Source organism: Convolutriloba macropyga, chromosome 6 (assembly GCF_964194025.1).
Source record: "Convolutriloba macropyga chromosome 6, txConMacr16.3, whole genome shotgun sequence".
Classification (NCBI taxonomy): domain Eukaryota; kingdom Metazoa; phylum Xenacoelomorpha; order Acoela; family Convolutidae; genus Convolutriloba; species Convolutriloba macropyga.
In genome coordinates, this window is record NC_134473.1 from 6,805,142 (window position 1) to 6,822,312 (window position 17,171).

At 35.8% G+C, this 17,171-nt stretch overlaps 1 protein-coding gene across 1 annotated transcript in view; it reads right to left on the reverse strand.

Annotated features, from left to right (window-relative positions):
- The window catches only part of LOC142341456 (uncharacterized), a 107,702-nt gene that overhangs the window by 80,012 nt on the left and 10,519 nt on the right, over window positions 1-17,171 (reverse strand). Inside the window, exons 3-6 of the mRNA XM_075392411.1 lie at window positions 16,863-16,965; window positions 3,450-3,610; window positions 2,912-3,089; window positions 2,093-2,181 (exon numbers count right to left, since the gene is read on the reverse strand). Coding sequence (XP_075248526.1) covers window positions 2,093-2,181; window positions 2,912-3,089; window positions 3,450-3,610; window positions 16,863-16,965 — 531 coding nt within the window. The remainder of the gene's footprint in view (window positions 1-2,092; window positions 2,182-2,911; window positions 3,090-3,449; window positions 3,611-16,862; window positions 16,966-17,171) is intronic.

Consider the following 17,171-nt stretch of genomic DNA (forward strand, 5'->3'; position numbering starts at 1 on the left):
ATTTGTGAGAGTGAGGTAAGTCACATTCGATCAAAAACTTAATCACGCGAATGAACAAGAAAACTCTCTCCACTAATGGTGAAAAATTACGTCACGCACGCAATTCAGTTGAAATTGCATGAATGAATGAACAAACAGCAGATTGTGACGTCATATGGTGAAAATAAAAATCTTAACGAAGAAATAAAAAAAAACAGAGCAGGACAAGTCCTGACGTACAATTCAAAAAATTTTCATTGACTGAACAAAAAACTAGACCTAGAACGGACTATGAGTGAATCGGGAAAATCATTTCGAAAAAAAAATTAGATTCAAAAAATAAAAAAAAAACAGAAAATCAATGTCAAAATGCCGTATGTGAACAAAAAACCACTAGCGAGAAATGGAAATTTGGTTCAAACAAAAAACTACACCAAAAATGAACAATAAATGGATTGGGAAAACCATTTAGAACAAAAACTCCCATGCAAAAAATCGAAAAAACCGTAAAAAATTAAAAGTGAAATTGCTGCATGTGAACAAAAAACCACTACCGATAAAGCAAATTTTTGTTCAAACACCGTATTCTCTACTTTAAAGTTAAAGCGAAACAATTTCACGCCGCAAAACCACTAGCTTTTTCGCTCCACTTCCTGATTCGGCGTGACCAAAATTACTACTACAATTTGACTTCAAAAATCATGAAATGTGGGAACAGATCTTTAAAAAAAAGAGAAAACACAGCAGCCCAATACAATTCAAATTCTTTGAATTGTAAAAAGGAGAGCGCCTAAATAATAGACGTTGAGAGGCTGACGGCGGCTATTAAAAACGGCTGAGCGTCCGGTACAGATGTAGATGGAAACGATCGATTGAGATCAAATTGCGCTTCTTATTGTGCACTGTAAACTGAGAAAAACAAGGTACACAGAAACAAATGAAACAAAGTACACAGAAAATAATGCACTAAGTCACAACAAATGAACATACCCGGCCGTTGATGGCCGTTGAAAATGGCCGCCGTTGAATCCAATAAGCATGATTGGGATTGAAATAACAGAAGATATTGAAAAAAAAAATTTTGTACAAAAACATTTTTTTAAGTCCGATTTATTTTGATGACATTTCGTAGTTGAACATACTTCTGTTTCTTAGAGAGAGGCTACAGGGGCTACTATCAATAACAATAAGCATTAGAGATGGTAAATAAAACTTATAGGAACGACGTTCAAATAGCGGGCATCTAAAATTGGGCTTTATGGGTTTATCCCGTTTCTATTTCTGACATCCAATTTTGTACTAACTCTGTTCATTTTGAATTGCTTTGCTGAGCAACTGATGTTCAAAATCACTTTTAGCAGAATGAGAGAAGAGAGAAACTAGCCTAGAGAAGTCAAAAAGATTTCACGCAAAATGTTGAAAAGGCGGCAAAATGAGGTAAAGCGAAACATTTTTTTATTCGACGAAGTAAAAAACATAGCAGGACAAGTCCTGACGTACAATTCAAAGAATTTTCATTGACTAAACAGAAAACTAGACCTAGAACGGACTATGAATGGATTGGAAAAATCATTTAGAAAAAAATCCTATCCAAAAAATCGAAAAAAAACAGTAAAAATCAAAGTGAAATTGCCGCATGTGAACAAAAAATCACTACCGATAAAGCGAATTTTTGTTCAAACACCATATTCTCACTCTACTTTAAAATTAGAGCGAAAAAATTTCACGCCGCAAAACCACTCGCTTTTTCGCTCCATTTCCTGTTTCGGCGTGACCAAAATCACTACTCCAATTTGACTTCAAAAATCATGAAAATGTGTGAACAGATCTTAAAAAAAAGACAGCGCCCCAATACAATTCAAATTCTTTGAATTGTAAAAAATAGGAGCGCTATAATAGCCGGCTGAGAAGATGAGGGTGGCTATTAATAACTTGATTCAGGACAGTATTTACCCAAAAAATTTGAACACTGCCAAATTGAAACAGTTACGCTCTGTTGACTGCCAGTACAATAAACTATTGTTTGTTTACGGAGCCAAAATGTGACAAGCAAAACTTGAGAAGTTGAACGTTTTAACAAAGTCGAATCACATAATAAAAATGCAGGACTTACCTCAATTTCAAGTGCGTTAGTTAGTCCAATGCCAACATAGCTCGACATCATCACATACTCTGAATCAGGTTCCTCGGAAAACAGGAAACCTAAAAAGCCGAAAAACTGCCGATCACTTCTTAAGAGAAAGGAATTTACTTTGACCATTCTTCAATTTTATTGATTAGATCCATGTTCAGTCAATGTAATTGCAAAAGTTTAACAGCAAGATATAACAGCACAACAGAACTCCGATCCAAATTCTACAAGGATCAGAAGCTTCCTTTCTTTGGTCATTATTTTCACTCAATTGAAAATGTAAAGTCGGTGTGTATAATTTTTGTCTTTCAACCAGCATTTGCGGTTCACAGTTATGAGAGAAAACCATCTAGAATCAACGCCAATAATTCAACATTCATTGTAACTCCTTATCAAAAAGGTGTCATTTCTCAGTTCTTTTTAGGGTTATGAGTACCTTGGTGGCGGTAAATTATTGTTTACATCACGTTAATCCAGTCCATAGCAAATTACAGAAATCATAAGACCAACGATTCAATTATCCAAAAAAAAAAGTTGAGACATACGAAATCGTATCTTAAAAGACTCAAGTGCAAAATTAGGTGTCAGCATATTTAATATATGAGACCTGTGCAGCGCTAAATTCTATATACAGTTCCAGATGTTTAAACTGTGTTTGTTTTCGATGTGTTTGTTGTCCAGCAAGGTAACGCTACTCTGCTAAAGTTGTTCTGCGATATTCAGCCAACGCGCTTCTTCATTAATGTCATATTTTCTAATTTCACCAGAGTCACCTCATCTATAGCTCTAATCTCGACCTACTTTTGGACTCATCCAATCGGACAGTGACGAGTCCCCTCTCAACCTCAGTGATGTGGTACACACTCACAAACACAGACACCAGTCCACCCATACTCAAGTCCACCCTGTATGACATCACGTACAGATTGCCACCCCAGTCACTACAGGTCAACTGTTGGTCCACTTTCACACTTACTTCCTGAAAGGTTGTCACTGCACAATTAGTGTCATAACTACCATATGTTTATTATATATGAGCATTCAAAAACACTCACTCAATTCTAAATTCATTACATTAAAACGCATAGCAATACAGTTTCGGACAAACAATTGAGAGCCAATGTCTCCTAGGAGCTTTTAAAAACTGGCAGCTTTCGATTTTCTCATGATTTTTGATGTCATGGAATCAGCGTGAACTAACTGCTATCATGAACTTCATCGAAACCAAAAATTCTACTTTCCTATATGTACTACTTTGAAGACAAAAACACATCTTATTAGGACATTAGATCAGTAAACTCAAACAACTCTTAGGAACAGCCGGGTGGGGTAGACTTACGGGTGGAAAGTTAGTGAGCTGAATTGAATCGCAGTTGCCGAGGTTGAAATCAGGCTGCTGGTCTTCAGTTTCACTGTCAATGTCACTCTCCTCTTCAGTTTCACCAACTCCAGGCACAGTGTCTTGGTCTTCTTCGACATAGTGACGCGAACACTTATCAGCTAAAAAAGGCCATCAATGATTTCTCAGGCAAAAAAAAACTTCCAGGACTGTTATCATATACGATCTAACAAGAAGGCTCTAATGATTCTGTGCGTAGCAGAGGATGTTTCCACAATTGTAGAAATTGTGGAGCAGTTGCCTTAGCAGGTATTATTGCCTTTGCAGTATATTTCATATTTAAGCAAACTTTTACGAATTTGGCAACTGCTTTGAAACTCAAGTTTCAAAAAGAGCGAAATAGAAAGGAACAACAAAAGTCTAACTGAGCTTCCATTCCGAACACAGTAATTATTTGCGCCACAAAAAGGGCTACGAATTGTTACCAATAAAAACAAGTTAAGTCCAATTGTTTGCGTCACTTTTGCCTCATCGCGTTATTATTTTGCCTCATCAGTTCATCCGGCCCCCGTTTAAAACATTGAACTTAGAAACGTAACGAACTTCAACCGCATTCAGGTTATTTTGATTGATTACCAATTAAAGAACCGCCTAATTGTACCCATGATATTTTGTTTCAAAAATGCAACATTACAGTATACTGAACCAAAGTGGTTTCTTATTATTTGAGCAAATTATTCTACGAGTGGCGACAACTTACAGTGAGAGAGCAAAAATTGTTTAACAATTATTTGCTAAGCAATATTGAATCATAAAAAAGTAGCATGTAGGAAGCCAAATGATTTCAAACAATATTCAGAAAGCGGCAAAACAAAGAAAAAAAAAACAAAGAAATGTCCTGAATTAGAAAGTAATGAGAAGAAAACAAAAAAAAGTTTTTGAATAAAAACAAAAACCAAAAAGGCATAACCGACTAACGTCGAGCGAATTGCTCTCAAACGACCAGTGAGCGGTTGGCTTCATCAGTACCTAGCCCCGAATTAATGAGGCTAGCAGTAGCTTAATTGAAGGGGCGTGCAGTGAGCGCAGCAGGAAGGGCGGAGGGGCAACGGTAGGAGGTGATCTTTGGCTGCACGGGGCCTTATTACGTGAACAATGTGCAGGGGGTTGGGATTGCGGGGGGGGGGGGGGGGGGGGGGTCGAGATCAATTTCTAAGAACCGCCCATCACACCATAAGTATAGGTCTCCAAAACAGTTTCTGTGAATCGCATACTTGGAGACCGAAGAACTGAAAGGCTACAGGAGAAATTAGCGCCCACAGTGCGCTACTTCTTTACTCTATTACTGAGGACGAAAAGTCAAATGGTTCAGACGAAAAATCTCAATCAAGCAAAAATCGCATAAAAAAGATAAACAGCTTAAATATAATTGCTAAAAACTTCGTTTGAGAGCAATTACCAATGATTTCCTAAAAAGTGTTAGTTAAATCATTTATGATAAAACATTTCTACTATAATTCAGCATTAATGAGGGTAATAGATGATGAAATAAGGCCACAACAGCAGCTGAAGTGCGGCATCAACAAAATAGTTAAGGAAAGAGAGAGATAGAGAGAGTGTGTGAGAGAGAAATAAAACGCGAACACAAGAAGGGAAGAAACCCTAACTGACAGAGATAGATAGAGAGAGCTAGGAATATTTTCCATAATGAAATTCCACTTTGAAACTTCTTTTTTTTCTAGCTTTGTTAGTAATTATATCATAGAAAAAACTGAAAAGTGCAAAGGTAAAAGAAAAGTTTCCAGCTCTAGAATTGAAAAAAAAGTTCCCAACCGATTTTTGTCTCGGGAGTTCTGTCATGTATCCCATCTGCAAGACTTGAAAAGTTTCGTTGGCCACTAAAGATCATTAATCTCTTGCTGAAATTGGTGATATTAAAATCTTCAGAACCATTTCATTGTTTCAAGAGACTATCTAGTATCCCTATTTCAAGCCTTAAAGTTCATAAAGATACTTGGAAAATGATAACGATTTTCCGAAATTTTTTTTAAAAAAATGAAATTTTATCAAAAAAAAGCTGAAACTCTAGTCATTAAAATCTTGATAACCATTCCATTAACTGTAGAAAAGATGCAGCAGCGTGTTATCAAACATTGGAGGAGGTCCCTGGGCCCCTGGTGCCAGAAAAATATTAAAAAATCGAAAATTTTCAAACTTGAAAAAATTGCAAACAATCTTTAAAAATCGCTAAAATTTGTCATATTAAATTTTTACCATTCATTCAATTCATACCAGCCATTTCATTACCCCTAGAAACTATGCAGTAGCCTATTATCAAACCCTAGTGGAGGTTGCTTGACACATAAGCCTGAATAAACTAAAAAAAATGACAAATTTTCAAAAAGCTTGAAAAAATGTGAAAATTAGTATAAATTAGCGTGCTTTTGTTTGGAGTACAAAAACATATAGCTCTATAATGGTCATATAAAGTACTTATGTCTTGCAAAAGATTTTAAGCAGCCTCAATTTTAGACTGGTCCAACAAAAAACTTGAAAAACGACGAAAAAACAAAAAAAATTGCAACATTTTGTTCTCAAAAACTTCAAAAAATGACCTTTTATTCTTAAACTACGGCCTTTCCAGTAGCTTCGCCAAACTATGCACTTGAAGGACTACTGACGGCGGCTAATGGCCTCTATGAAACTTAATGCCCGCTGGGCGCTACCTGTTTATCCAGTTTTTAAGGACGAAAAGTCAAATGGGTCAGACGAAAAATCGGTCAAGCGAAAGATCGCACAACAAAAGACCAACAGGACTAATATACGTGCTACAAACTTGGTTTCACAGCAATTATTCATTGCTTCTCTACGAGATCAATTGAAAATTACATTCAAAGATTTACAAAAAATGCCCCATTTGAGAGCCCTACTAATGTTAAATCAAATTGTTACTGAAAAATAAACAGATTCGTAGACTTATTTTCTCAAGGGAGCGCAGAACACGTGCTTTTGATATAGGTTACGACAAGTTACAATGAGGACATGAAACGAGGGGAAAATTAATAAGGTACTTCAAAAATAGTGGCGTCATCAACTAAAAACACCGCGACAAATTATAACTCAACAGATCAATAATGAAAACACAGCAGACTATTCAGGTAACTAACTAACTCGAAATAAAGTAACAAAATTGACAAAAACTAAGAACCAAAGTCGTTGAATTTAGACTAGACGCCCAATCAATGTGTCTTGGACACATGTTGCTCTGGAAAAGCAATATCTTTAGGTCAGAAATTGAAAATATCGGCTGCTAAAATTATCCGTAACTTTAGCAAAAACAATGTTTTTAATGGTTAATCTTTAAAATCATAAACAAACCTGAAAATTCATCACAAATAGAACAACAGAATTAATGTCTAGCCGGGTATTCAATTCAACGTGCCCACTACAGCCTATTAAAATCTATAAATGTTGAGTTCAAACTGATATCATTATTGTACATGGAATCAAATGCTTTCGAATTATTTGTTTCAGTGAATTCCATTAATTATTAAAGTAACAACATGACCACAAAATTTTCACATTGTTTGCAGGTTATCTGCTGGGCAACAACAAATGACATCAGAGTAAAAGAATAGAACCTCATCTGAAGATTCGCTCAATTTCATTTACGAATTCACAAATTTAACTTATTATTTCTCACAAGACGAAGAAAAGTCAGACTGAATGGGAAACAGTGAAAACAGTACTCAAAATACTTCACGTGAACAAAAAATTGCAGCTGTTTCATCAAACTTCCAGAGGGGAACTTCACAGCCTAAAGCTAATTGTTTGGTAAAACCTTTATTGCACGAGCGTCACCAAAATCCAGCTAAAATATAAAATATAAAATATAAGGTTATCAAAACAATTCAAATATGGAGCAGATCTTCAAAAATACAATGCTCAGACAAAAACCAAATTCTATGAATCGTAAAATTAGTAGCCAAATAATGAAAGCCTTAGTAGATGACGATATCCATAACACCAACAAGTTCTTGTACCGGTTGTTGTTCGACTGTTTGCTTCTAAAAATGACAAAAAAAAACAAAGTAAATGTTGAAGACGATATCAAAATCTCAAATTAGTTTTTGTATCAAATGCAATAGTCAAGAAACAAAGTAATTAATGATTTACGTTTTGATCAAATTGATTTTATTACCCTCCAGTTCACAATGCTTCCGACCAACCAACCAAACTATGTGGTGGGGAGGGCTAAGAGTAGAAAAGGCTTGACGACCGGGAAGGTTCAATCACCTTGTGGATTTGAGGGTGACGGAGAGTGTTGGTATGGTGGAGGGGGTCAAACTTTTACGATTAAGAAGCGCGCTTCACACCAGGAAATCGTCTCTTCAAAACAGATTGTGTGAATCGGTAGTTAGAGACGAGTAAGGTATCAGGCTCTAAGAGAGCTACTCTGCCACTTAATGCCCTGCGGATGTTACCTCATTATCCCGTTTTTGAGTACGAAACGCCAAAAGGTCAGACAAAAATCGCTCGAGATCAATAAGAACTATACGAAAAGGCTCAACTACATGTACTGATCTTTCTATATACCGAAAAATCACGCCCCAAAATGACGTGCTTTAGCGTCAAAATTTTCCCTATCAGTATTCTGTTCTTCTGAAATGGCCTTTGAAAATGACAACAAAAGTAAACCTCAAAATGGGGCATATCATTTTCAAAAAACCACTTGCCAGTTTTAAATTATAAACTTTTACTCCAGGAGCGTCTGCAAAAAATAAAGACTTGACCCAAAATACAAAAAAATGTGCGAGTTACCTTTGAAAAGTTCACAAAAATGAGAGCACTGACTCTCTTGCTGATGAAACTAATTAAAAATTACGTAAAAATCACCGATAGTGGTTCACACATAACCTAAAAAATGAACAACAAAAGAAATAAGATCCACGAAATAAAAGAAAAAAAAATGAAATTTAGACAAAAAACACCTTAGTGCCTTGAAAATTTCGAAGCTTGCCAATCGCAATTGGAAGCAAAAAACTCTATGAACACAAAAACAATAAAAATCAGTTTTACCTGGAAAAGTTTAAATCTTGCATTGGTAAATCCAGACAAACCTATTTCTCAATAAAATAAGAACGAGAAAAATACGAAAGTGTTGTTTATAGCATGTTAAAAAAAATTAATACAACAATTGAAACAAACACCAAAGTTTTTAACGTATTTTTTTTTAACATTGGAAATAAAATCGGCTCGAATGTACATATTTATATAAAAAGTAGTTAACTGCCTGTCCCCACAAAAACAGACGCTAAGACAATCAAAGAGAACTTGTCAGCAAAATCTAGTCAAAGTAACAGCTCAGGTAACAATGGCTTTCCCTGTTAATCTGAAAAAAATTTATATACCAAAGGATTCTTTATATAGAGCTTAAAGACAGCCCAAGTTGAGCCATTACACAAAGAAAAATGTAAATTAGAAAAACAATCAGCCCATCTCGTTTATTATACGGAGCAAAATTTTTGAAAGGATCATTTACAACCAAAAATCTACAATCTTTGAATAAATACGATTGTTTTAAGGCAAACAATTTGGAATCAGAGCAAAACACAATAAAATTGATGAATTATTAGAACTAACCGTAGATTAGCCTATTAAAATCTATAAATGTTGAGTTCGTTGAGTTCATTATTAATTACTTCTCTACGAGATCAAATGAAAAATATATTCAAAGATTTACAAAAAAACGCCCCATTTGAGAGACCTACTAATGTTAAATCAAATTCTTACTGAAACGTAAACAGATTATTTTCTCAAGGGAGCGCAGAACACGTGCTTTTGATATAGGTTACGACAAGTTACAATGAGGACATGAAACGAGGGGAAAATTAATAAGGTACTTCAAAAATAGTGGCGTCATCAACTAAAAACACCGCGACAAATTATAACTCAACAGATCAGTAATAAAAACACAGCAGACTATTCAGGTAACTAACTAACTCGAAATAAAGTAACAAAATTGACAAAAACTAAGAACCAAACTCAAATACTTCTAACGATTCTGAAAAGAAGGTATCAAAGTCGTTGAAATTAGACTAGATGCCCAATCAATGCGTCTTGGACACATGTTGCTCTGAAAAGGCACTTTAGGTCAGAAATTGAAAATATCGGCTGTTAAAATTATCCGTAACTTTAGCAAAAACAATGTTTTTAATGGTTAATCAGGAAAATCATAAACAAACCTGAAAATTCATCACAAATAGAAAAACAGAATTAATGTCTAGCCGGGTATTCAATTCGACGTGCCCACTACAGCCTAATAAAATCTATAAATGTTGAGTTCAAACTGATATCATTATTGTACATGGAATCAAATGCTTTCGAATTATTTGTTTCAGTGAATTCCATTAATTATTAAAGTAACAACATGACCATAAAATTTTCACATTGTTTGCAGGTTATCAGCTGGGCAACAACAAATGACATCAGAGTAAAAGAATAAAATCTCATCTGAAGATTCGCACAATTTCATTTACGAAATCACAAATTTTACTTATTATTTCTCACAAGACGAAGAAAAGTCAGACTGAATGGGAAACAGTGAAAACAGTACTCAAAATACTTCACGTGAACAAAAACTAGCAGCTGTTTCATCAAACTTCCAGAGGGGAACTTAACAACCTAAAGCTAATCGTTAGGTAAAACCTGTATTGCACGAGCGTGACCAAAATCCAGCTAAAATATAAAATCAAGGTTATCAAAACAATTCAAATATGGAGCAGATCTTCAAAAATACCATGCTCAAATAAAATCCAAATTCTATGAATCGTAAAATTAGTAGCCAATTAATGTAAGCCTGAGTAGATGACGCTACATAAAACACCTACAATTTCTTGTACCGGTTGTTAATTGACTGTTTGAACCTAAAAATGACAAAAAAACAAAACAAATGTTGAAGACAATATCAACATCTCACAAATTAGTTTTGATACAATAGATGTACTTAGTGTTAGCTACTCTGCCACTTAATGCCCTGAGAGTTTTAACTGATTATCCCGTTTTTGAATATGAAACGTCAAAAGGTTGGACAAAAAATCGCTCAAGCGATAAATTGCATGAAAATGACCACTGCACTAATAAAATTGCTAAAAACTTCGTTTGAGAGCAATTAAAAATATTTGCAGTGAAATTCTACAAGGCGAGAGCTTCAACTTGATACCACAAAAAAAAAGAGACGAAGCAAGTCTGAACAGAGAAAAAAGGGGGGCTGGCAAAAAGTTCCACCATTTTAAAAATAAATGAACAATTAGGATCCTGCCAGGTATTACAGGATAAATGTTTCCACGAGTATGTTCATCTTGGCGCGACTCTCCCACCAAGATAGGCTACCTCAATTAAGATCTCTACACAAGCGTGATAGCCGAGAGGCTGTGGCGGGATAGCCGAGAGGTAAGGTGTGTGATTCACACGCCAATGATTGATAGTTCAATCCCCTGCCACCGTGAAGCTGTCTGTGTAAGGATGAGCTCTTACTTAACCATAGCTTCAAGTTGACCATAGCCAGACCAATGTTGGCTGCAATGATGGTACTACATGAAAGTGAAAGTTTCAGACGCAAAAAAAAAGTGGCTTAAGTCACCAAAAAAAGAGCAATGCTGCTCATAAAATGAACAGTCTGAAATGTGGGGAATAATAAGAAAAAGGGCAGCTGAAAACAGGCTATTGTAGGCCTAATCCTGTTCCACTGCGATTACGCAGAAACCACAATTACTTTATTATTTATTAAGCGTTATTTACGAGATCTCGCCAAATAATTAAGTTTGTTGCTAGTTTCTTACAAGATCAAGTAAAACAGCAGTCGACCTTATTGAAGTTTTGTCACTCGAATTGACCATTGAACAACAGCGGTTAAAAGTACTGATAAGAATAAGTTAAAACACTTGAATTACTTACCGCATAATGTTTCTGCATTCTTTATCTGTAACTTTAGCAAAAACAATGTTTTTAATGGTTAATCTTGAAAATCATAAACAAACCTGAAAATTCATCACAAATAGAACAACAGAACTAATGTCTAGCCGGGCATTCAATTCAATGTGCCCACTACAGCCTATTTAAATCTATAAATGTTGAATTCAAACTGATATCATTATTGTACATGGAATCAAATGCTTTCGAATTATTTGTTTCAGTGAATTCCATTTTAAAATAAATGAACAATTAGGATCCTGCCAAGTATTACAGGATAAATGTTTCCACGAGGACGGTCATCTTGGCAAGACTCTCCCACCAAGATAAGCTACCTCAATTAAGATCTCTACACAAGCGTGATAGCCGAGAGGCTGTGGCGTGATAGCCGAGAGGTAAGGTGTGTGATTAACACGCCAATGATTGATAGTTCAATCCCCTGCCTCCGTGAAGCTGTCTGTGTAAGGATGAGCTCTTACTTAACCATAGCTTCAAGTTGACCATAGCCAGACCAATGTTGGCTGCAATGATGGTACTACATGAAAGTGAAAGTTTCAGACGCAAAAAAAAGTGGCTTAAGTCACCAAAAAAAGAGCAATGCTGCTCATAAAATGAACAGTCTGAAATGTGGGGAATAATAAGAAAAAGGGCAGCTGAAAACAGGCTATTGTAGGCCTAATCCTGTTCCACTGCGATTACGCAGAAACCACAATTACTTTATTATTTATTAAGCGTTATTTACGAGATCTCGCCAAATAATTAAGTTTGTTGCTAGTTTCTTACAAGATCAAGTAAAACAGCAGTCGACCTTATTGAAGTTTTGTCACTCGAATTGACCATTGAACAACAGCGGTTAAAAGTACTGATAAGAATAAGTTAAAACACTTGAATTACTTACCGCATAATGTTTCTGCATTCTTTATCTGTAACTTTAGCAAAAACAATGTTTTTAATGGTTAATCTTGAAAATCATAAACAAACCTGAAAATTCATCACAAATAGAACAACAGAACTAATGTCTAGCCGGGCATTCAATTCAATGTGCCCACTACAGCCTATTTAAATCTATAAATGTTGAATTCAAACTGATATCATTATTGTACATGGAATCAAATGCTTTCGAATTATTTGTTTCAGTGAATTCCATTTTAAAATAAATGAACAATTAGGATCCTGCCAAGTATTACAGGATAAATGTTTCCACGAGGACGGTCATCTTGGCAAGACTCTTCCACCAAGATAAGCTACCTCAATTAAGATCTCTACACAAGCGTGATAGCCGAGAGGCTGTGGCGTGATAGCCGAGAGGTAAGGTGTGTGATTAACACGCCAATGATTGATAGTTCAATCCCCTGCCTCCGTGAAGCTGTCTGTGTAAGGATGAGCTCTTACTTAACCATAGCTTCAAGTTGACCATAGCCAGACCAATGTTGGCTGCAATGATGGTACTACATGAAAGTGAAAGTTTCAGACGCAAAAAAAAGTGGCTTAAGTCAACAAAAAAAGAGCAATGCTGCTCATAAAATGAACAGTCTGAAATGTGGGGAATAATAAGAAAAAGGGCAGCTGAAAACAGGCTATTGTAGGCCTAATCCTGTTCCACTGCGATTACGCAGAAACCACAATTACTTTATTATTTATTAAGCGTTATTTACGAGATCTCGCCAAATAATTAAGTTTGTTGCTAGTTTCTTACAAGATCAAGTAAAACAGCAGTCGACCTTATTGAAGTTTTGTCACTCGAATTGACCATTGAACAACAGCGGTTAAAAGTACTGATAAGAATAAGTTAAAACACTTGAATTACTTACCGCATAATGTTTCTGCATTCTTTATCTGTAACTTTAGCAAAAACAATGTTTTTAATGGTTAATCTTGAAAATCATAAACAAACCTGAAAATTCATCACAAATAGAACAACAGAACTAATGTCTAGCCGGGCATTCAATTCAATGTGCCCACTACAGCCTATTTAAATCTATAAATGTTGAATTCAAACTGATATCATTATTGTACATGGAATCAAATGCTTTCGAATTATTTGTTTCAGTGAATTCCATTTTAAAATAAATGAACAATTAGGATCCTGCCAAGTATTACAGGATAAATGTTTCCACGAGGACGGTCATCTTGGCAAGACTCTTCCACCAAGATAAGCTACCTCAATTAAGATCTCTACACAAGCGTGATAGCCGAGAGGCTGTGGCGTGATAGCCGAGAGGTAAGGTGTGTGATTAACACGCCAATGATTGATAGTTCAATCCCCTGCCTCCGTGAAGCTGTCTGTGTAAGGATGAGCTCTTACTTAACCATAGCTTCAGGTTGACCATAGCCTGACCAATGTTGGCTGCAATGATGGTACTACGTGAAAGTTTCAGACGCAACAAAAAGTGGCTTAAGTCACCAAAAAAAGAGCAATGCTGCTCATAAAATGAACAGTCTGAAATGTGGGGAATAACAAGAAAAAGGGCAGCTAAAAACAGGCTATTGTAGGCCTAATGCTGTTCCACTGCGATTACGCAGAAACCACAATTATTTTATTATTTATTAAGCGTTATTTACGAGATCTCGCCAAATAATTAAGTTTGTTGCTAGTTTCTTACAAGATCAAGTAAAACAGCAGTCGACCTTATTGGAGTTTTGTCACTCGAATTGACCATTGAACAACAGCAGTTAAAAGTACTGATAAGAATAAGTTAAAACACTTGAATTACTTACCGCATAATGTTTCTGCATTCTTTATCTGTAACTTTAGCAAAAACAATGTTTTTAATGGTTAATCTTGAAAATCATAAACAAACCTGAAAATTCATCACAAATAGAACAACAGAACTAATGTCTAGCCGGGCATTCAATTCAATGTGCCCACTACAGCCTATTTAAATCTATAAATGTTGAATTCAAACTGATATCATTATTGTACATGGAATCAAATGCTTTCGAATTATTTGTTTCAGTGAATTCCATTTTAAAATAAATGAACAATTAGGATCCTGCCAAGTATTACAGGATAAATGTTTCCACGAGGACGGTCATCTTGGCAAGACTCTCCCACCAAGATAAGCTACCTCAATTAAGATCTCTACACAAGCGTGATAGCCGAGAGGCTGTGGCGTGATAGCCGAGAGGTAAGGTGTGTGATTAACACGCCAATGATTGATAGTTCAATCCCCTGCCTCCGTGAAGCTGTCGGTGTAAGGATGAGCTCTTACTTAACCATAGCTTCAGGTTGACCATAGCCTGACCAATGTTGGCTGCAATGATGGTACTACGTGAAAGTTTCAGACGCAAAAAAAAGTGGCTTAAGTCACCAAAAAAAGAGCAATGCTGCTCATAAAATGAACAGTCTGAAATGTGGGGAATAATAAGAAAAAGGGCAGCTGAAAACAGGCTATTGTAGGCCTAATGCTGTTCCACTGCGATTACGCAGAAACCACAATTACTTTATTATTTATTAAGCGTTATTTACGAGATCTCGCCAAATACTTAAGTTTGCTGCAAGTTTCTTACAAGATCAAGTAATACAGCAGTCAACCTTATTGGCGTTTTGTCATTCGAATTGATCATTGAACAACAGCAGTTAAAAGTACTGATAAGAATAAGTTAAAACACATGAATTACTTACCGCATAATATTTCTGCATTCTTTATCTCTAACTTTAGCAAAAACAATGTTTTTAATGGTTAATCTTGAAAATCATAAACAAACCTGAAAATTCATCACAAATAGAACAACAGAACTAATGTCTAGCCGGGCATTCAATTCAATGTGCCCACTACAGCCTATTTAAATCTATAAATGTTGAATTCAAACTGATATCATTATTGTACATGGAATCAAATGCTTTCGAATTATTTGTTTCAGTGAATTCCAATTTAAAAATAAATGAACAATTGGGATCCTGCCAGGTATTACAGGATAAATGTCTCCACGAGGACGGTCATCTTGGCAAGACTCTCCCACCAAGATAAGCTACCTCAATTAAGATCTCTACACAAGCGTGATAGCCGAGAGGCTGTGGCGTGATAGCCGAGAGGTAAGGTGTGTGATTACCACGCCAATGATTGATAGTTCAATCCCCTGCCTCCGTGAAGCTGTCTGTGTAAGGATGAGCTCTTACTTAACCATAGCTTCAGGTTGACCATAGCCTGACCAATGTTGGCTGCAATGATGGTACTACGTGAAAGTTTCAGACGCAAACAAAAGTGGCTTAAGTCACCAAAAAAAGAGCAATGCTGCTCATAAAATGAACAGTCTGAAATGTGGGGAATAATAAGAAAAAGGGCAGCTGAAAACAGGCTATTGTAGGCCTAATGCTGTTCCACTGCGATTACGCAGAAACCACAATTACTTTATTATTTATTAAGCGTTATTTACGAGATCTCGCCAAATAATTAAGTTTGCTGCAAGTTTCTTACAAGATCAAGTAAAACAGCAGTCGACCTTATTGGAGTTTTGTCACTCGAATTGACCATTGAACAACAGCAGTTAAGAGTACTGATAAGAATAAGTTAAAACACATGAATTACTTACCGCATAATGTTTCTGCATTCTTTATCTGTAACTTTAGCAAAAACAATGTTTTTAATGGTTAATCTTGATAATCATAAACAAACCTGAAAATTCATCATAAATAGAACAACAGAAATAATGTCTAGCCGGGGATTAAAATTCAACGTGCCCACTACAGCCTATTAAAATCTATAAATGTTAAATTCCAACTGATATCATTATTGTACATGGAATCAAATGTTTTCGAATTATTTGTTTCAGTGAATTCCAATTTAAAAATAAATGAACAATTGGGATCCTGCCAGGTATTACAGGATAAATGTCTCCACGAGGACGGTCATCTTGGCAAGACTCTCCCACCAAGATAAGCTACCTCAATTAAGATCTCTACACAAGCGTGATAGCCGAGAGGCTGTGGCGTGATAGCCGAGAGGTAAGGTGTGTGATTACCACGCCAATGATTGATAGTTCAATCCCCTGCCTCCGTGAAGCTGTCTGTGTAAGGATGAGCTCTTACTTAACCATAGCTTCAGGTTGACCATAGCCTGACCAATGTTGGCTGCAATGATGGTACTACGTGAAAGTTTCAGACGCAACAAAAAGTGGCTTAAGTCACCAAAAAAAGAGCAATGCTGCTCATAAAATGAACAGTCTGAAATGTGGGGAATAATAAGAAAAAGGGCAGCTAAAAACAGGCTATTGTAGGCTTAATGCTGTTCCACTGCGATTACGCAGAAACCACAATTATTTTATTAATTATTAAGCGTTATTTACGAGATCACGCCAAATAATTAAGTTTGTTGCAAGTTTCTTACAAGATCAAGTAATACAGCAGTCGACCTTATTGGAGTTTTGTCACTCGAATTGATCATTGAACAACAGCAGTTAAAAGTACTGATAAGAATAAGTTAAAACACATGAATTACTTACCGCATAATGTTTCTGCATTCTCGATTGTTCTGCTGTATGAACTGAGGGGTTTAAAAGCCATCAAGTCCATAGAAGACGTTCCTACAGCTTTCCCAACCGATATCTAAACATAACTTTACTCACTCAGACCAATCGCTCTTCAAAGCGGAAGGGAGCTTCAAATATTACCTTTAAGTGAAAGCAACTTATTTAACTACCAATTTAAATTTAACAAATGCATTAATTTATTATTTGTTTTACTGGAGCGAATCATTTGACGCACATTTGATGTCACGATGTTAAGTTACTATTGTCCAAAATTGAGGCAAA